The sequence below is a fragment of the Pezoporus flaviventris genome, unplaced genomic scaffold, assembly GCF_033815535.1.
Source record: "Pezoporus flaviventris isolate CSIRO_AGI_PZ_B2104156 unplaced genomic scaffold, CSIRO_AGI_Pfla_v1 ptg000176l, whole genome shotgun sequence".
Lineage (NCBI taxonomy): Eukaryota > Metazoa > Chordata > Aves > Psittaciformes > Psittacidae > Pezoporus > Pezoporus flaviventris.
The window spans coordinates 349,516-369,721 of record NW_026892724.1 but is presented as its reverse complement, the minus strand read 5'-3'; the positions used below and the strand labels follow the sequence as shown (position 1 = coordinate 369,721).

At 60.9% G+C, this 20,206-nt stretch overlaps 2 protein-coding genes across 2 annotated transcripts; both read right to left on the bottom strand.

Annotated features, from left to right (window-relative positions):
- Positions 1 to 548: 548 nt before the first annotated feature.
- Positions 549 to 7,608, bottom strand: E2F2 (E2F transcription factor 2). Its single transcript, XM_061480198.1, has 5 exons — positions 7,192 to 7,608; positions 2,820 to 2,907; positions 2,377 to 2,596; positions 1,826 to 2,270; positions 549 to 1,108 (listed from the first exon to the last, which is right to left on the bottom strand). Exons 1-5 carry the CDS (start codon positions 7,489 to 7,491, stop codon positions 623 to 625), a joined length of 1,539 nt encoding a protein of 512 aa, XP_061336182.1. The 5' UTR covers positions 7,492 to 7,608; the 3' UTR covers positions 549 to 622.
- Positions 7,609 to 14,571: 6,963 nt separating this feature from the next.
- ID3 (inhibitor of DNA binding 3) lies at positions 14,572 to 15,899 on the bottom strand. Its single transcript, XM_061480223.1, has 3 exons — positions 15,417 to 15,899; positions 15,237 to 15,308; positions 14,572 to 15,049 (listed from the first exon to the last, which is right to left on the bottom strand). Exons 1-2 carry the CDS (start codon positions 15,735 to 15,737, stop codon positions 15,252 to 15,254), a joined length of 378 nt encoding a protein of 125 aa, XP_061336207.1. The 5' UTR covers positions 15,738 to 15,899; the 3' UTR covers positions 14,572 to 15,049; positions 15,237 to 15,251.
- Between the last annotated feature and the right edge of the window lie 4,307 nt (positions 15,900 to 20,206).

The following is a 20,206-nucleotide window of genomic DNA, read 5'->3' as shown; positions in this document are numbered from 1 at the left end:
AGGAAAACTTCAGTACACTCACTTGCAAACCAACCCCACCGGCGCCGTGCCAAGGGGGGGCCCATATAAATACAGTGCAATAAGTACATCTATCTTACAACAGCACAACTCCAAGTCATATCCTGCTCCACGTCCAGGGGCTCATCCCGCGCTGCTTCCCAAGCCCCTCTCCATGGGGTTTAGTAGGGGTTTTCCAGCCATGGAGTGGGAAACAGCTCAGAATGAGCCATGATGATTCCAAAGAACCAGTCTAAGTGGGGAGTGGCCCCAAACCATGAACACCCCACCACCCCCCCCCAGACAGCTCATTCTGGGCAGGGGTTTCTCTACCACCCTAACCCACCCCATGCACCCACAGTGGTGGGAGCTTATAGTGGGGAGCATCAACGCCGACACCCCATGGGACCTGACTGCGTCCTTCCCACATCCCTGGAGGCGACAACCGCAGCCCTGAGGTGACCAACACGGGGCAAACCCACCCAGGGTGGCCACCGTGAGCGCCCCATCACCACCCTCATGGCCCCAACCCACCCCACACTGCCCAGCCGCCCCGCAGAGACCCTGCGCGCTCAGCGCACGAGCGACCAGAGCAGGAGCGAGGCAGCGGGGATGTCCCCCATGCTCAGTGCTTCAGCAGCTCCCCCAGGTCGTACGCCTCGAAGAGGTCACTGACGCCCTCGCCCTCCAGCCCCCAGAGGTAATCGTCCTGCCCCAGGGGGGGCGAGAAGGTGACAAAGGGTCCCGAGTCCAAGGTGGAGGAGGCGCAGGGCAGCTGGTCCTCGGTCTGCTGCAGGAGGTGATGGGGTGAGCCCAGGAGCCCAGCTTCCACCTCCAGCAGTGAGCTGGGCCCCCCCGGCACACAGAGAGGCAGAGATGGGGGTGAGGAGGGGGTTCCTGCCCCCCCCCAGCTCTGAGGAATGGAGGTGGGGGGTGGTGGGGCTGGCCCAGGGCTATTTGGCAGGGAAAGGGGGTTGCTGTGGTGCCATGGGGAGGCAGCAGTGGAGGGGATGCTGTGGTCCTTGGTGGGGCTCTCCTCCTGGATCTCCTCCGGGCAGAGGTACACCTCAATGGGGCTGGTGGTGCTCTTCAGGTGGAGCTGGAAGTTACCCTGGAGGGGCAGAGCAAGGCTCAGAAGGGCACCCATATCCCACCCCACTGCCCCAACCTACGCAGGGGGTCCAGGCAGAGCGCTGCAACCCCTGAATGACCAGCCCAGGGTCACACAGCCCCATGGAGACACCCCAAAACCACCCAGGCCCATGCTGGGCTGCACCCTTGGGATGCCCCAGATACATGGAGCTGTTGGAGCAAGTCCAGAGGAGGCCACGAGGATGCTCAGGGGCTGGAGCAGCTCCCATAGGAGCCAGGCTGAGAACATCGGGGCTGTTCAGCCTGAAGAAGAGAAGCTGCATGGAGACCTCAGAGCAGCTTCCAGTGTCTGAAGGGGCTACAAGGATGCTGGAAAGGGGCTCTTCATCAGGGTCTAGAGTGATAGGACAAGGGGTGATGGGTTCAGACTGAAACAGGGGCACTTCAGGTTGGAGATAAGAAGTTCCTTACTGTTGAGGGTGCTGAGTCACTGGAATGGGTTGCCTAAGGAAGCTGTAAATGCCCCATCCCTGGCAGCATTCAAGGCCAGGTTGGATGGAGCTTGAAGCAACCTGTTCTAGTGGAAGGCGTCCCTACCCATGGCACTAGATGAGCTTTAAGACCCCTTCTAACCTGAACCATTCCATGATTCTTTGGTTCTATGGTGCAGATGCACCCACAGCCTGGCCCTGACCCTGCTGCAACGGGGGGAAACAGCTCCCAGCCCCACACACACCTCACTGAAGTCCGGCACCTCCAGTTGTGTCTCCGGAGGAGCCTTCACAGCAATCACCGTCTGCTCCTGGAAGCTGCTGATGGCACGGAGGTCCTGGTAGGTGACATAGGCCAGCGTGGACAGGGATGGGCTATAGGAAAAGGACCGGCTGCAAGCAGGATGGCTCATCCCCTCTCCCAGCAGCATCCTCCAAACACCCCCCCACCAGCCCAGGGAAAGCCACCCGGGGGACAAGGAGCTCCTCCTGCTGCCCCCCCTGCCCTGTGCCCCTATCCAGCAAGGATATCTCTGGTTGGCTTCGTTGTCGGTCAGCTCCCGGAGCTGCAGGTTGCAGTCCTGCAGGACCTGGTCCAGGCTCCTTTCCATCCTGGCCAGCTCGGCCAGCTCGCCCCGCAGCGCCTGCTGCCTCAGCATCACCGCCGTGTCCTCAAAGATCCCCGTCCCCCTGCGGACAGAGACGGCACCGAGTGGCGGCGCATCCCAAACCACCTCCCCTGCGCCCTTTATCCCATCCCATCCCATCCCGCGCCCGCCTCCACGGCATCGCCTACATCCACTGGATGTGGTTCTTGGACTTCTTGCGGATGAGCTGGATGCCCTCCAGCACGTTGGTGATGTCGTAGATGCGGCGCTTCTGCACCCCCAGCACCTCGGCCGCTCGGTTGAGGTCCACGACGCCATCGGGGGACTCGTGCAGGAGGCGGATGAACTTCTTGGTGAGCAGCCCCAGGGAGGTGTCGTAGCGCGTTTTCTCCCCGGGAGACTTGGGAGCTGCAGGGAAAGGAGGGGAAATCCCATTCGGGACAGGGAGCGCTGCACAACCCAACCCTGGGAGAGAAATAACCCAGCCACAGCCCCCCCCAGGGGAGCACTGTGCAGGGGCAGTGAGCTGGAGCGGCCCAAAGAGCCCCTTGGCTGGTGCTAAAGGGGATGCGGCAGCAGCTCTGTCCCCCTCCAGGCTCCCCCCTGCCCCATCTCCCCCAGCACCACTTACTCCTGGGGCTGGGGACCTGTGCCAAGGTCCTGCCCTTCCCTTTGGGCGTGCGGAATCCAGGGCCCTCCAGGTCCAGCTTCCTCTTGGCCTGGAGCAGGAGAGAAAAGCCCACACTGGGATGGAGCCAGGCACCCCCCCGGCCACCCCCGGGGGCATGGGTGAGCCCTGGGTGCCGCAGCCTGTGATGAAAGCACGGAAGGGAATCGACTGGGCTGGAAGGGACCTCCGGAGGTGGCGGAGTCCAAGGGAGGTTTCTTGCAAGGGGCTCATCCGGCTGCAAAACCCATTGTGGGAAGGGTTCCCACAGCACCCAGCAGGGAGGGAGGAGATGGGGGGGTCCCGGCTCCCCCCATGGCAGCCACTGGGGATTTCCCCCTGCTCCCAGTTCCTGGCACAGCTCCTTAGGGACAAGCCCTGGGAACGTGGTAGCTCCAAGGCTGGATCCTTGCCCTCCCACCCTGGCAGATGGGGTGCGGGGTTTCATCACACACCCCCCCCCCCCTTTGTTCCCTTATTTCTGGCCGTGGTTGGAGGCAGCTGAGGGCACCCAGCTGCTATGGGGTGCCCCACACATGTGCACTCAGCTGGAGGGGAAGTGGGGCATGGCAAGGGGGGGGGTATCTCACACACACACTGTCCCTTTGCCAGGGCTAAGCAGCAACTGGAAATCACCCCCAAGGCACCCCCAAAGCATCACCTGGGACAGAGAGACCCAGGGAAAAGGGGGGGTGTCACCAAATCACATGGAAATTCCCCCCACACCAGACCCCTAAATACGAGCGGGGGGGGTTTGGGGCACACACACAGAACACCAAGCAGCTCCCATAGCCCCATCCCATACCCCCCCCCCCCCAGTACCTGCTCCCAGGCCGGGCTGTCCCACAGGGTCCCCCCCAGCACATCCCGCATGGTCCCGGCGCTGGCTCCGACTGCGGCTCCCTCGGGAGCGCACCCCAGTGCGTGGGGAAGGGTTGGGCACCTCGGGGGGGGGCAGAGGCGCCGGGGGCTGTTTTCCGCCCCCTCCAGGGAGCCAGGCTGGGCTCAAGCTCCTGTGGGAATCTGGTCCCTCCCTCCCTCTCCCGGAGCCGGTTTTCCCCAGGGAATTCGCCTCCATCGCCAGCCCTGTGCCCTCCCCCTGGCTGCCGGCACCCCAATGGTTAACGCTGAGTGCATGGGAACCACCTGCCCCCGACCAGACCCCGTGCATCTGCCAGAGCGATTTGGGATGGGGGGAGCAGCATCCTGCATTCCCCCCCCCTCCTTCTCCTGGCACCCGAACCCTTCCTTCTCCACACACCCACGTTCCCATTGCCAGCGGGGAAACTGAGGCACGGAAACAACCACAGCAAATCCTGGTGTCCCCCAGCCACCTACACCCCCCCCCAGGACCGCAGCCACCAAAGGTGGTTTCCCACCCCTATTGCACAGGAAGGGGGGGAAAAGAGGACCCCACATGCATTGGGGCAGGGGGAGCCTGGTGGGCTCAGTGGGGGGGGGACAAGACGCACAGCAAAGGACAATGGACAAGGGGGTCTCTCCTGTGTCCCAGCTGCCAGACACCCCCCCCCCCCCCCCCCCGGGCAGGATTAGGCACACGACAGCTGAGTGGGGCACAGCGAGGGGCTCCCAGCACCCTGCCAGGGCTCAGGATGATCCAGAGCAGATGGGGGGGAAGGACCAAGACCCCCCCACTCCAGGGCATGGGGGGACCCCCCTCCTTGTGCTGCTTCCCAAGGTGGGGGGAACCCCCAATACAATGCTGGGGGAGAGAAAAGGGGCTCAGACGCGGGGGGGAGGGGGGGGGAAGGGATGAAGGCAATGGGGTGGAGGGGGTGAAGCCGGGCCCCCCGCCAGCTCTGCCTGCCAACAGCCCTCAGTGCCGGGGGCTATACCCAGCCCCAGCATCAGAGCAGCCCTGTCCCTCCTGGGGGCTCCTGCTGCCAACAGCACCCGCTGCCTTCTCCAGGCTTGCACAGGCCCTGCCTTTGTGCCAGCCCCCCCAATGCCACCCCCTGGGGGGGGAACACAGCAGCACCCAGGGATGGGCACCCTGGGATCACGCCACCGTGCCAGGGATGCTGCTCATGACAAGGGGCCCCTGAATCAGATCCCCCCAGTGCAGCCTTTGGGATGGATGAGAGCCAGCAGGGATAGGAGGATGCGGAACCCCCAGATTTGAGGGGTTTCAGTCCCATGGTGGGCAGGGGAGGGAGGATGAGCTCTGGTGCAGAGCCAGGGAGGAAGGCAGTACACGGGTACCACTCTCCGCTCCAAGACGCATCCGGTATCTCCATCCCCATCCCAGCACGGATGGTTGGAGACATTCCCTGGCAGAGTAGAGCTGGAGGCTGTCAAAGCCCCTCTGAGGGCAACACAACAGCCACCACCTTCACACCCATCCCAACCCTGCACCCCCAGGCCCCCCACTCCTGCCCAGGCAGGAGCACCCTTGATGGAATCACGGAGGGGATGGGATCACCATGGGTCACCGCAGCAGAACTGCAGCCCAGCACCCACAGGGCGCTCTTAGCTCAGCGCTGCCAGCTCAAACCGAAACCACAGCGGACTCTGAACATCTTTATTCCAGCATGGAGGAGGCAGGGACTTTGCTGGGTCCTTCACAGCGTTGAGCCCTCCAAGATCCTGCAACCCCTATAAAGACCCCACAACCCGTACAGGGACCCCATATGGCCATGGAAAATAGTGAGGATGGGGTTGGCACATGCTAAAATCTCTGCAGGACACTCATTGCTCATGGGGGTGAACACATTGACCCGCTCCAGGACCCTCAAATCAGAGGGGAAATATACATGAGATGAGGAACAAGCCATCCCTGTTCCCCATGGCCAGACACAGGGTGATGGGCTCCCTCCAGCCGGCCCAGCTCAGTTATCCAGCACAAATCCAGCAGGGAGACGGGAGTGGCAGCAATTACCCTGCTCGGGAATGGGGAGGAAACGCTTATTATAATGCTTGCCTGGGATCTGCACACAAAGGTTGTGTCATAAATGGGGTGTGGGGCTGGGAATGGGATAACAGCATCAGGGAATGGGATGGGGCCACCACTTGTAAGGCAGTGGGGGGGATGCCCTCCAGGTGTCACATGAGCCCCACAGATCCCCATTCAGGGCACAGTTGTGGGCAGAACACTCTGAGCATCTCCTGGCTATGTGATGGTGATTATGATGGTGATGCGAAAGAGCCCAAAACCAGCTCCACAGGGATGCATGGAAACGGGACCCTGAGGTTTTAGGGTGCTTTTAGGGGAAGGGGCAGGTGTCTCCTTAACCAACAGCGCAGGATGCAGCATCCCACATGGCTCAGATGTGAGATGCTGGGCAAAGAGGACACATGGACAAAGAGGGTGGAGAGGAGACAGGTGGCTCCAGAGCCCCCCCGGGACAGGACTTACAGGAGCGCAACCAGCCCCAGCCATGGCACAAAGTGGGGAGCAAAGCCACCCCCTGTCCACAGCAGTGGCCATGGCCCAGGGAAAAGGGGGAATCAATCCATCAATGAAGCCTTAAAACCCCCTCAGCCGGAGGGAGTGGGGTCTGGGCTCCCCCCCAGGACCTGGGAGAACAGAGGCTCACAGTGAGGGCTGGATGCGCGCCCGGGCTGGACGCGGTGGGTGGGAATTAAATGCCAGCTGCCAGCGGGGACCCTTCAGGAGGAGGGATGGGATGGGAAGGGCAGAGCCACCCGTGCACCCCAATACCGGACACTGCCCCAGTGCCCCACTTGTGCCTCAGTTTCCCTGTTTGGAGGCAGTGGGCTGGGTGACAGGGACACAGGCAGGCCCCTTGCCCATGCCAACCCACATCCCCCTGCTTCAAAGCCTTGGGGTGCCCCGTGGAGGATGAGGATTGCTTCAAACCCCTTCTCCCCCCCCCCAGAAAAACAAAGGCATTGCAAGCCCTGCTGTAACCGCAGCAGGAACCGAGCTTGGGCGGTGGCGCTGAACCACCCCTTGTCCCCACCATGTCTCTGGGTCCCAGCCCCAAACCCCGTGTTCCACCCTGGGGGTCACAGCCCCATAGAGCAGGAACGGTGCCTCCCCCGCTAAGGTGGGAAGAGGTTTGCCAAGCCAGAAAGAGGAGGAAAAAGGCCTCCAAAGAGTGAAAAGCGGAAGCCGGGAGCCAGCTCCGCAGGCACACAGCGGCAAAGGGAAGTGGAGAAGCCTATGAACCATTTCACTGCCCCTTCCGATTCCAAACCTCCCATCCCCAAAGCGACACCTCCAAGGGGCGCAGACCCGAATGGAAGCTTCAGGATCAGGAAGGGGATGGCACTGTGTGCGCTGCGGTCCCCCAGCCCTGCACGGAGCCCCCCCAAGCCGTGCCCGAGGAGGGGATGGGTGCAGACTCCTTACCTGCAGCCGTCCCGCCGAAGCCGAGCGCAGGGTCCTGAGCTGGGGGCTCTGGGGGGTGGCATAAAGAGCCCCCCCCCGAGGAGCGGGGCCGCTGGCATGAGCGTAGAGCTGGGTGAGGCAGCCGGCGGGTAGCGGGGGGGTGCGCAGGCTGGGCCCCCCCCGCCCGGAGGAGCCCATCACAGACATGACCTCCTTCGGGTGGTGCCGGTGCTGATGAGGAGGAGGAGGAGGAGGGGGGGGCAGGAGGATGGGGCCCCCCCTCCCCGCGGCGGGGGACACTCCCCTGGGGAGCCGCAGCATTCAAAGTCCTCCCGAGCAGCCTCCGCCCGGGGGAAGGAGGGGGCAGGAGCACCCCCCGGCGAGGGGGCTGTGGGGGGGTCACCACCTCATTTTGGGGAGGGAAGAACCCCGCAGAGAAGCGCCCAAAACCGGGTTTAGCCCCAGAACCTCCCCTTGCGCTGGGCCCCGCCTCGGGCGCTGCCCCCCCCCCCCCTTCCCCCCGATAGCTCCGGTTTGGGGGCGGTTTTTTTATTTTTTTCTATTTTTTCCGGTTTTTCGGGCTGGTTTTTTTTTAAGCGCCAAACGGCGTCCCGCGAAATTCGGATTTCCCGCGGAAAACGCCGCGCGCTGATTGGCTGGCGGCAGTGACGCCACGCCTCCCTCTCCCTCCCCTTCCCCGCCGTAGGCAGCGGCGCCGGGAGGGGCCTTAAAGGGGCCGCGCTTCGGGAGAAGGGGGGGGGCTGTATGCAAAATAGGGGGCGTGGCTTATTGGGGACCACCTGCTCCTAGGGGAGGGGGCGCCTGGAATGAGGGTCACTGGGTTTGGGATCGGGACTGGGATTCATTTATTATTAATTACCTATTAAAGCCCCCACCCCAAGCTAAGGGGGCTCCCACACACCCATTCCCATCTCCCCCACCCCATTCCCAATGAGGCGGGGGGGGGATGCATCTATCTAGGAGGTGAACGATTTTGGGGTGCGCCAGCGTGAAGCCGTCTGACAGCAATCCCCCTGTTTGGGGGTGCAGGGACCTCAGAGGGGTGACTCCAACCCACCAGCCCAGCCGCAGCCACCGTGCCCTTGGAGTGCATCTTAGTGGCAAAGGGGAGGGAGGAAAAGGGGGCGAAGGGCCCCCAGTTGAGTCCACAGAGTGTTTTGGGGTGCAGCAGTGGCAGAAAGACCCAAGGCAAGGGTGAATCCCTGGGAGAGGGCAATTCCAAGACTTACTGGGACCAGTAGAAGGCCACCAGAGCCCCTGATGGATGAGCCGCAGTTGATTCCTGCTGAGGAGTCCCTCATTCCTCCCCATCACCTGGCTGCCCCCCATCCGTTCTTTCCCCTTCAATGTTCTCCTCTCTGGACAAGGCAGCTTCGTGCCCAGGTCTGGGATTGGGGATGTTGGGGTGCAGAGATGGACTTCCGTGCAAACACAGACGGACACCGTGGCCTCTGCTGTGGATGAGGATGGGCACCAGACCCCCACGTTCCCCCCCAGCTTGGGGGAGGACACCAGGAGCCTCTGATCCAGGCCTCCCACCGCGCAAGGGCTCTGAGGCGGAACAAAGAGCCTGGCAGCAGTGAAGCCAGCGCGCGGCTGGGCTCCGCATCCCTGTGCCAGGAGCACATGGACTTGGCAACCCAACGCAGCCAGACCTTCATCCTTCCCCCTACAGGGAGAAGGCTGTTGCTGCCTCCATTGCAACGGACAAAGACAAGGCCGTACCCAGCAGGGTGGTTAAATCAGTGCCAATGCTTTGGGTTGGAAGGGACCTTAAAGCTCCTCCAGTTCCAACCCCTGCCATGGGCAGGGACCCCTTCCACTAGAGCAGCTTGCTCCAAGCCCCTGTGTCCAGCCTGGCCTTGAGCACTGCCAGGGATGGGGCAGCCACAGCTTCTCTGGGCACCCTGTGCCAGCGCCTCAGCACCCTCCCAGGGAAGAGCTTCTGCCTAAGAGCTCATCTCAGTCTCCCCTCTCTCTCTCTCAAAGGATTAACAGCCATGTTGGCTGCATCTCCTCATCCACTGCTTGCACGTAAGGACCAATCCTTGCCATCAAAGAAGCCAAACCCAGAGTCCAGCCCTGCTGCAGATGGAAATCCTGGCCTTCAAAGTGCAGATCTCTGCTATGACCAGCTTCAAACTGCTGGAAAACCTTCACTTCCAGTCTCCTCCACTTCACCCATTGATGCGTTTCGGCACCAAGATCTTCATGGAGACAGAGATGGGGATGCTGGCACCTTCCCCACACTGCAAAGGATGCTCAGCATCCCCCGACTCCCAGCACTGGGGCTACACAGCATGAGCAGGGCCTGGCCAAGCTCCTCAACATCGGTGCTGGGTGCTCAAAACCGTCCTCCAGCATCTCCAAGCCTGCACCGAGGTGGGATGGACCAGTGTGCTGGGAAAGGACCATCCCCTACAGGAAACCTGGAGAGGGGCTTTGGGCAAGGGCCTGTAGGGACAGGCCAAGGGGAATGGCTTGAACCTGCCCGAGGGGAGACTGAGATGGGATTTTAGGAGGCGCTGGAAGCGGCCTTGCGGCGTCGAGGAGGCTCGGCCTGAGCCGGGCTCTTCCTCCTCTGCCCTGCAGGCGGCAGCAGCGAGCCGCGGCTGCGGGTCCTGCTCCCCTCCGCCCCCCCGCCCCGGCCCAGGCACTGCGGGCCCGGCGCAGGGCGGTCCATGGGGTGGATGGAGGGGAGGGGGATGCAGAGGTGCGGGGATGGAGGGGCACGGGGGAGGGCAGGGAGATGGAGGAGGGACAGAGGGACGGGGGAACGGAGTGTGGATGCGGATGCGTGTTCGTGTTGGCTGGATTGGTGTGTGCATGTGCGTCCATGTGTACACGTGTGCGTGCATGCACGTGGATGTGTGCCCCTGTTGGCTGGGTCGGGGTGTGCATGTGTGTGTAAGCATGTGTACGTGTGTGTACATGTGTACACGTGTGTGTGCATGCATGTGGATGCGTGTCCCTGTTGGCTGGGTCAGAGTGTGCATGTGTGTGTAAGTATGTGTATGTGTGTGTGCATGTATGTGGAATCGTGTCCCTATTGGCTGGGTCAGTGTGCACGTGTGTGTAAGCATGTGTATGTGTGTGTGCATGTGTACACGTGTGTGTGCATGCATGTGGATGCGTGTCCCTGTTGGCTGGGTCAGAGTGTGCATGTGTGTGTAAGTATGTGTATGTATGTGTGCATGTATGTGGAATCGTGTCCCTATTGGCTGGGTCAGAGTGTGCACGTGTGTGTAAGCATGTGTATGTGTGTGTGCATGTGTACACGTGTGTGTGCATGCATGGGGATGCGTGTCCCTGTTGGCTGGGTCAGAGTGTGCACATGTGTGTGTGCATGTGTATGTGTGTGTGCATGCATGGGGATGCGTGTCCCCGTTGGCTGGGTCAGAGTGTGCATGTGTGTGTAAGCATGTGTACGTGTGTGTGCATGTGTACACATGTGTGTGCATGCATGTGGATGCATGTCCCTGTTGGCTGGGTAGGGGTGTCCATGTGTGTGTAACCATGTGTACGTGTGTGTGCATGTCTACACATGTGTGTGCATGTGGATGCGTGTCCCTGTTGGCTGGGTCAGAGTGTGCACATATGTGTAAGCATGTGTATGTGTGTGTACATGTGTACACGCGTGTGTGCATGCATGGGGATGCGTGTCCCTGTTGGCTGGGTTGGGGTGTACATGTGTGTAAGCATGTGTACGTGTGTGCGCATGTGTACACGTGTGTGCGCATGCATGTGGATGCGTGTCCCTGTTGGCTGGGTCAGAGTGTTCATGTGTGTGTAAGTATGTGTATGTGTGTGTGCATGTATGTGGAATCGTGTCCCTATTGGCTGGGTCAGTGTGCACGTGTGTGTAAGCATGTGTATGTGTGTGTGCATGTGTACACGTGTGTGTGCATGCATGGGGATGCGTGTCCCTGTTGGCTGGGTCGGGGTGTGCATGTGTGTGTAACCATGTGTACGTGTGTGTGCATGTGTACACGTGTGTGTGCATGCATGGGGATGCGTGTCCCTGTTGGCTGGGTCAGAGTGTGCACATGTGTGTGTGCATGTGTATGTGTGTGTGCATGCATGGGGATGCGTGTCCCCGTTGGCTGGGTCAGAGTGTGCATGTGTGTGTAAGCATGTGTACGTGTGTGTGCATGTGTACACATGTGTGTGCATGCATGTGGATGCATGTCCCTGTTGGCTGGGTAGGGGTGTCCATGTGTGTGTAACCATGTGTACGTGTGTGTGCATGTCTACACATGTGTGTGCATGTGGATGCGTGTCCCTGTTGGCTGGGTCAGATTGTGCACATGTGTGTAAGCATGTGTATGTGTGTGTACATGTGTACACGCGTGTGTGCATGCATGGGGATGCGTGTCCCTGTTGGCTGGGTTGGGGTGTACATGTGTGTAAGCATGTGTACGTGTGTGTGCATGTGTACACGTGTGTGTGCATGTGGATGTGTGTCCCTGTTGGCTGGGTCAGAGTGTGCACATGTGTGTGTGTGCATGTGTATGTGTGTGTGCATGCATGGGGATGCGTGTCCCTGTTGGCTGGGTCAGAGTGTGCATGTGTGTGTAAGCATGTGTACGTGTGTGTGCATGTGTGCACATGTGTGTGCATGCATGTGGATGCATGTCCCTGTTGGCTGGGTCGGGGTGTACACGTGTGTGTAAGCATGTGTATGTGTGTGTGCATGCATGTGGATGCGTGTCCCTGTTGGCTGGGTCGGGGTGTACACGTGTGTGTAAGCATGTGTATGTGTGTGTTCATGTGTACACGTGTGTGTGCATGCATGTGGAATCGTGTCCCTGTTGGCTGGGTTGGGGCGTACATGTGTGTGTTTAAGCATGTGTATGTGTGTGTGCATGTGGATGCGTGTCCCTGTTGGCTGGGTCGGGGTGTGCACGTGTGTATAAGCATGTGTAAGTGTGTGTGCATAAACGTATGTGTGCATGCACATGCATGCATGTCCATGTTGGCTGGGCTGGGGCGTGCATGCGTGCGCATGCAGGCGCGTGTGGATGCGTGTGCGTGTACATGCACATGCATGTCTATGCATGCGTGCACATGCGCATGCCTGTGCTCCTGCCGCAAGGCACACATGTGCCGCAGCCCATGCGCATGTTGCCATGCTCTGAGGAGCACACGTGCCGCTGCCGCCTTGTTGCGGGTGCACATGTGCCTGCCAGAGCATGCACGCGTGCCCAAGCGCCTGCACGCACACGCTAAACACGTGTGTAGGAGCACGGTCACGCGTGGCCGCGCACACCGCACACACAAGCGCGCCCGGTCCCACGCGTGTGCGAGCGCCGCATCCGCCGCGGCTGGCGGGGAGCCGGGAGCTGGGATCGGGGGGGGCCGGGCTTGGCCGGGGCAGGCAGCGGGAGCAGGAGCAGGAGCAGGAGGAGGAGGAGGAGGAGGAGGAGGGAAGTGCGGCTCAGACAGCGCGGCGCCAGCAAACACCTGCAAACAGCTCCGGGCACACAATGGCAAATACAGGTGGGGAACCGCGGCCGATTGCATCAGACTCAGCCTCTTGCCAAGAGGCGATTGAAGCCGGCCCGGCCCGGCCACCGGCACCGCGGCTGGGGCACGACCGGCCTTCACCCCCCCCCGGTTAGTTACTGCGCTCCTCATCCTCCCTTTGGCACCCGTGCGATGGAGCTGGGATGAGCACCGCTCGGATATGGGGGGAAGTGGGGGTGTTTCTTGCACTAACTCTACCCCACAAAGTGAACCCCCCCCGCCCCGGCAGGGCAGCAGCACCCACTTTTAGTTGTGGGGTTTGGATTTTTTCCCCTTTTTATGTCTTTTGGGATCTATTTCGTTTAAATTAAGGGTTCCCAAGGAAAGCGTCAGTGTTGTCACAGGGAGCAGGCTGGGGGTCCAGGCAAGGCTTGAGCACCCCTCCCACCCCACAGCTATCCAAGGGGCCAAGCAAGGTTTGCGCCCTCCCCAGGGCTTGGGAATGGTCTGGCGGCTGTTGCAGGCAAGGCGCAGGGGTCCATCTTCCTGGGAGACATCCCCCATGGGGACAGGACCCCCATCTCTGCAGCCCCAGGGGCTTGTCCGACTTTGCCCAGTAACCCCAGCCTCAAACAGGGCTCATCAGGGGACCCATCCAGACTCGGGGTGCTCACACTGCAGGGAGCCCAGTTTTACAGCTACTGAGACCCAACCCCATCTCCTGTCTCATTCCGGGGGGGGCTTTTCCCACCCATCCCAATTAAATCCCTTTGGTCCATCAGCACTGAGGACCATGACACAGGGGTCAGCATGGGAGACCCTCACCCCCGCCCCCCGCTTCTCCTCCCAAGCTAAAAGCCGATGGAGATGGCAAAACCTTGGGTTTAGCCATTAGACAACAGAGCTCAGTTCCCAGAAGTGGTGGTTTCCAGTTCCTGCTGCGCCAGGAATAGCCCATCCCACCCCATCCATGGGTGCCAAGGGATAACCTGCCCTTGGGGAGGCAGGGATGTTCTCAGGGGTTTAAGGTCCCTTTGGTGCTTTCCAGATGCCCCCCACACTGCTTTTCCCCGTGGGAATGCCCACAAAGGGTGCTTGGTGGGTGCTGGCTGTCACGGGGATGGAGGCTGAAGCCAGTGCCCATGGAGGAAGGGTTGCAACACCCCGTGCCCCAGCACCCCTCCTGCCTCCTTCCTCCTCCCATCCTGCAGCCCCAGCACATCCCGATGCCATGGGGTGAGGACCCAGAGCAGCAAACCCAGAGCTCAGCAGAAAGGATAAAGATGGTGCTACAGGTGTGGGGAATGTAACTTAACCCCAGCACCTTCCCTGCGGAGCAGGATCCGGCCCAGCTGTGCTGCAGCCCAGCCGGCCACTGGTCACATCTGCTCCAGAGCCAAAGGGAAAACACAGCAGGAATCCTAGGGGAGGGAAAGGCATTCCTGTTCCCAACACCCCTTCCCTGGGGTGCTGCTCCCCCTTAGACACCGAGGGGAAGGGCTCTGGATGCCACCCAGGTCATGGCAAGGCTTAAAGCAACCCTGAGGAGAGCCCAGAAACTCTCAGCGCAAATCCAGCCCCTTTTTAAACGGGGAAGAACGGGAAACCCTTGGAAAAGCATCTCCCCCCCCCCCTCCCCTGTTTGCAGCTACACCTCCAGATGGTCCCCGGGGCTCAGCAGCTTCACTTCTTCCCTATCAGATAAGCAGAAGCAGCACCCAAAATAGCTGGCAGCCAGCTCGGGCCGGGAGAGAGCAGCCTAGGGTTAATTCCTCCCATACCTGAGCTGACATTTCAAAGCTATTCCATAATGAAGAAGATTCCTATTGTAACCCTAGAAGTTAGGGAAGGGGGGGGGGGGGTGTCCCACCCCCCAACCCAGAAACACGCATCCAAAACGCTTTTATTCTGTCAAAAACGGTAACTTTTATAAAAAGTCCGATAAAGGCAAATACAAGGCACGTCCGCAGAAACTCACCTTCCTGCACAAAAGGTACAAAAACGTTATACTCTAGTATAGAGCTCCACAATACACGAGGCCACGGCCCCAAAGACTTGGGTTCATACTCAAGGATGTGCCCCCCCCCGAACCCCCCCCCGAATTCCTCCCCCTCCCCATCCCATTAAACACCTTCTTATATAAAGGACTCGTTGCTATCATCCAAAAATATACAGACAACCGCTTCTTCATCAGTCTATTAAAGTAGCTCGCTTTGGGGTCCGAGGGTCCTGCTTGAAGCCGGGATGCTGCGCTGGTGGTGGAGAGAAGGGGGGGCCGGGCCCAGGCGCTCCCCCCGGGGCCGGTAGGGCGCAGACAGCCCGGCGCCACGGAGGAAGCTGCTATTTACCTCCGGCTGATAAGGAACCAGGAACCGCCGCTCGCTGCTGTTTGCTGGTTGGCACGGAGGGGGGAAGAGAAGAAAAAGGAGGGGGGGAACAGAACAGACAATTTAAACCTTGAATCCGTGCTGTGGGAAGTGGGGTTTGGGGGGGTCGGGGCGCGTTGCATCGCTACTGGGGTGAATCCATCGGGATGCTGAAGGGGGTTTGGGATGCAGCGGGGGGGGGGTGTCACTCACCTGCCGGAGGAGCCGTTAGTGACACAAACTCCTCTCGTCTTTGGAGCAGAGTTCGGAAGCGAGCTCGGCCGCCTGCGGAGAGCGGGGGGAAGGCTCAGAGTGCGGTACCCACGCGTCCCCCTATTCCCACCGCATCCATTCCCTTTCCTTCCCCCCATCCCACCCCGAAGCATCCCTTACCTTCAAGGAGAGCAGGGTGGCCTCAGAAGAGGGGTCTCGGCTCTTGCCTCCCTCCTCCAGCACGATCTGGAGATCGAAGATGTAGTCGATGACATGCTGGAGGATCTCCACCTGGCTCACCTTGCTGCCCTGCGGGATTCCCGGCACCAGCTCCCGCAGCTTGGAATAACAATCGTTCATATCGTACAGCAAGCTCATGGGCTCCTCCAGGGCCGGGCTCTTGTTGCTGTTCCCCCGGGCGATCGCCAAGCTCTGCTCCGAGAGGCAGCAAACGGCTTCGTAGCAGCTCCGGACGGACCGCACCGGGCTGATGGCTTTCATGGTGCAGGAGAAGCAGGAGGATGGAGAAGGGGCCCGGGGATGCTGAAGCTGCAGGGGCTCTGCTGGGACCTCCAGGCACCGGCACCTCGAAACACCGGACCGCTAAAGCTTGGGATAACGGAGCCTTGGGACCCGCACTGGGGAGGGGGCAGCCCCACGCCGCCTCTTATATAGGCGGCCCATATGGTCCCGCCCCCTCTACGTAAATGACCCTAAACCACGCCCCTTATATGCAAATAACTCATTAAACCCCACCTTTGCATCGCAATGAGGCGACAGACACCGCCCCCCCTTCCAAAATGACCCTTATGAGGGGGACACACACCCGCGACCACGCGGGTCTCACACACACAACCAGCGCTCTCCCATGGGGGCATTCCCCCCCCTAAACACTTTGGATACCCCAATCCCAGTGTGCGTCCCCCCAAACCCCCCATGGCAGTGAATCCCCCCCCTGGTTTTAGGCAGGACCGTGGGGGGGTTCCCTCCCTCCTTTCCTTTCCCTAAACGAAGGGGTTTGACCGGGCTATATTGTAGGGAAATTAGTGCCGCCCTGTTCCTCAATCCGCTTCTCATCTGACCTCCAGACTTCCTGGCGTCAGGAATTATCTTGTGACCAGCAGAAAAAAATTAATTGCGGTAAAACGGAGGTTACGATGGAGAAACCAGATTTAGGTCAGCGACTGCGAGAGGCCTGCAGGGGTTTGGGGCTGGGTGGTTGGAAAAGGGGGGGGGAGAGATTTATAGGCCAGGGGGTGCTTTTAGTCCAAGGGATGGAGGGGGGATGAAGGCGAGCACCCCCCCTCTGAACGCTGCCCCACACTGGAGCAATATGGGGTGGCCAGTCCCCAATGGGGCACATGGAGGGGTCCCGGGGGGGTGACACCCAGCTGAGGAATGCAAGGGGGTTGATTAGGGGGGGATGTTCCACACGGGGGGTCCCGGTAATGGGGGTGCGGGGGGGGGGGGGATGACACCAAATCGCACCTTCCTACTGCAGTGATTTACCCCACATCTGCCCCACATCCCAGTTTGGGGGGCTGGGAGGGGGTGGGGGTGGTCGGTTCCCTCCTTTACAATCCGCCCCTGCTTCCCCCCCCTGCCTGCCCCAAGCAGCATCCAGTAACGATCCAGGAGTGAAAAGTTAATGGGTTGAAATGGATTCAAATTAGGGGAAAAAGGGGAAAAATTAAAAAAAAAAAATAAAAAAAAATTTAGGTTAAATAAAAAATACCCACAAAACATTTAAAAACAATTTGCCCCCCCGAAAAAAACTCGGTTAAAGCCCCCCCCCCCCAGCCCCAGCCTCCAGCCGCCTCCCTCATTCCCATGTCCCCCCCACTTCCCCAGCCCCCCATTTCCCATGGGAAGCGGGGGGGAGGGGGGGGGGGCTGTTGGGGGGTGCTTTTGTTTGCCGGGGGGTTTTGTTGGCGGCGGTTCCCACAGGCCCCTATGGGGGGGGGACACGGGGGGGGGCCCCGCTGCCTTTGCCCAGCTGTGGCCCGGGCCCTCCAGCTGTGTTGATCTAACTCCCGGCCCCAGACAGCCTGGCGCCAGCGCTGCGCACGTCATGCATTCACACAGCGCTGCGTGGCCAAGGCAACCTTCCTCCCCCCCTCCTCCTCCTCTTCATCATCATCATCATCATCACACACCCCGCACCCCCCATACACGGCCACGCCGCCCCATAGACCCCACTCCCAGAGCCGGGGGTGTCCGGTGCGATCGCGGGGTCCCCCCGGTGTGCGGCCGGACGGGGTTATCCCCGCGTGGCCCCCAGTTGTGGGTCCCATCCCCACGCTTTTGGGGTGCAGCCCCGCAGCTGGCGCCAGGTTTGGGGTGTCCTGGGAATGGGGGGAGCGGGTTTCTTGGCACGGAGGAGGGGAAAGGAGGCGGGGGAATGGAGCGGGAATGCCGCGGAGCGCGGTGGTTTCACAGCGAGCAGGGTTTTGTATTGGAGCTCAAACGGGGCAGGGGAGGAGCAGGAGCTGGGGCACCCCTAAACCGCTGCAAAGCCTCCCCATAACCTCCCATGGAGGGGTGACCGTGTCCCGTCCCGTCCCCCCTTATCGCTCCCCACAACCTTTTCCCCTTTCCCGTTAATTCGCCCACCTGTGGAGATCCCCATGGATCGGGAAGGGGACGGCGGGGGGGGGGGGGGGGGGCAAAAGCAGCTCCCCCCCACTTCCCTTAGGGCTTGGGTTTGGTTTGATGGATGGGTTTGTTCCCTTCAATAAGCCGGTTCAGGTGGCAGGATGTGAAGGACGGGGTGGGAAGAGCCGGAGTCAGCCTCGGCTGCTATGGGGCAGGGAGGGCGAGCGTGGGGGTCCCGGGGGGGGGGGGGGGGGGACAGAACGTTTAGGGGCGGGGGGGGGGAAGCCGGAGGCTTGGAAGTGTTGGACGGGAGAAGGGAGGAACAGAGACAAAGGGAAAGGCTCTGCCTCAAGGGATCATCTGGATCCGCTGCCGGGATAGAAGTCCCTCCTCCCCCGGGATCTCTGGAGCCCCTCGGGATCCTTTGGAAGCCGGGAGACCCGGCTGGCTCGGATCTATGGAGAGACTGCTTTAAGTCATTGAGCCTGGGACATGCCTCAAGCGAAGCAAGCAGCCCGGGCACTGGCATGGGGTGGGACGGGATGGCGGGGATCCAAGGGAGTTTTGGTGCTGGACGGATGCTCAAGGGGAAAAAGGGATTCTGGCTTCCTAAACCAGCTTGGGAATCTCCTTCCCATCTCGTCCCCAGGGCCGTATCCATGCGGGGAGCTTCGGTAGCTGTGGGATATCCCACACTGGGTGGTGCTTTGGGATAAATGGGAGCTGCCGTGGATGTGTATGAGCAACACGATGAGGACAGCCCCGTGCCTCAGTTTACCCCTTCACCCACCACAGGGACATAGCACAAGAGCCAGGCCATGAACGGGGCTGGATGTGCATGGAATGTGGGGAAAACTATGGAAAACCGAGGAGCATCATGGCTGGGAGCGAGCACCCATAAAGGGGCAGTGAGTCGTGTCCCCGTGTCCTCCCCGCCCCACGCCCTGTCACTAGGAGACGGGATCCATCCCTTGGGAATGTGGAGCTGTTTGTGCAGGGGATTATCCCTGGGGACACCCCCTCGGCCCCTGTGCCCGAGGCAGGGACGGAGCATCCCACGCCGCGGAGCCGGGATACCCAGAGCATCCCCCCCGGCTGGTACCCGGCCACGGGCGGGGGGAGGCGGCACCGACATTCCCAGCACCAGGAATCCCTGCAGCTGTTTCCTGCCGCCCTATCTCAGGGGCACATCTGGGGGAGCCGGGAGCAGCCGCACCCCCCCCCCTTCCCGGTGCTTCCTCCCCCTGCTCCCGTTGCCGTTCTCAAGGCTGCCCCATATCCCTGGGAAGGGGCTTATTCCCCCCTCCCTGACCCTTAGGGCACCCCCACTGATGGGGGGGGGGGGGTGTGAAGCATCACACCCCTGTTACCCAAATGAGGCCATGGGGTGAGACCATTGTGCCACACAGCCCCCCCCCCCCATACCCATAAAGGCCATGGGGGGGTCCATGAGGATGGGGGCACCCATAGCTTGGGTGCTTTACCCCCTCTCCCTACCACTGCTCCCATCCCTGCTGAAGGAGGGTGAGGATGGGGCTGGGGGGGTGCGGAAGCTGCAGGTGTGGGGACATGGGGTGACTCAGAGAGTGACAAGCAAAGCACCTCCCACCATATCCTGCCGGGGGGGGACCAGGGGCACCCAGACCCACAAAACCTTCACCCCATCCCCCCCCCCGCCCCCGCCCCATAGATGTGGGTGCTGCAGCCCTGGTGTGGTGCAGAGAAGGGAAACTGAGGCACAAGGGAAGGGGGTTGATGTTTCCTCCCCTAAGTCCCTCCCCTTTTACCCCCCCCCCCCCCCAAATCCCTGCCCCACTGCAGGATGTGGCTTTGCCTTGGTGCATGCAGAGGCCGTTACAACTCATCACAGCCACCACCCTGTGCTGCCTGCAGCATCCCCAACACAAGCCCTTGGTACCATCCACCCCCAGGATGCAGAGCTGCATCCCACAGCATCGCGTGGAACATCATCACCCCCCCCGGCCCCGGAAAAACATGGGGGGAGAAGATGCTTTACCTCAGCCCCATTGACCCCCAGTAATGCAGCTGTATCTGGAGTAAGGGGAAAGGCAGAGCGAGCAGCTCGAGAGCTGTTTCCACTCCCATCTGCACTGGTACAATCTGGGTTTCCTGTCGTGGGTTTTGGTGCTTTTCAAACCTGAAGTGGTGTTTCCTTTGCTCTGCAGGTCCCTCCCCCCGGATAGGGAATGCCTGAGCATCCCCCTCCCCAGCCTGCCTGTTTGGGATGGAATCAGAGCATCCTCATGGGAATCCCCACTGGCAGTGCTCAACTCCAATAGACATCGGAGAATCCAACATCACCCCCTCCTGTACCCCAGGGAGGGGAATATAAGCCATGGATGAGGTACATCACC

What these genes read in the sequence shown, in the direction of transcription:
- E2F2 (XM_061480198.1), bottom strand. Translation starts at nt 7,491, where the DNA reads ATGCTGCGGCTCCCCAGGGGAGTGTCCCCCGCCGCGGGGAGGGGGGGC. An exon ending in AAGAACCACATCCAGTGGAT is followed by an intron (nt 2,271 to 2,376) that starts GTAGGCGATGCC and finishes CTCTGTCCGCAG; the next exon opens with GGGGACGGGGATCTTTGAGG. An exon ending in AGGTGCCGGACTTCAGTGAG is followed by an intron (nt 1,109 to 1,825) that starts GTGTGTGTGGGG and finishes CTGCCCCTCCAG; the next exon opens with GGTAACTTCCAGCTCCACCT.
- ID3 (XM_061480223.1), bottom strand. Translation starts at nt 15,737, where the DNA reads ATGAAAGCCATCAGCCCGGTGCGGTCCGTCCGGAGCTGCTACGAAGCC. An exon ending in CCACCCTGCTCTCCTTGAAG is followed by an intron (nt 15,309 to 15,416) that starts GTAAGGGATGCT and finishes CGCTCTCCGCAG; the next exon opens with GCGGCCGAGCTCGCTTCCGA.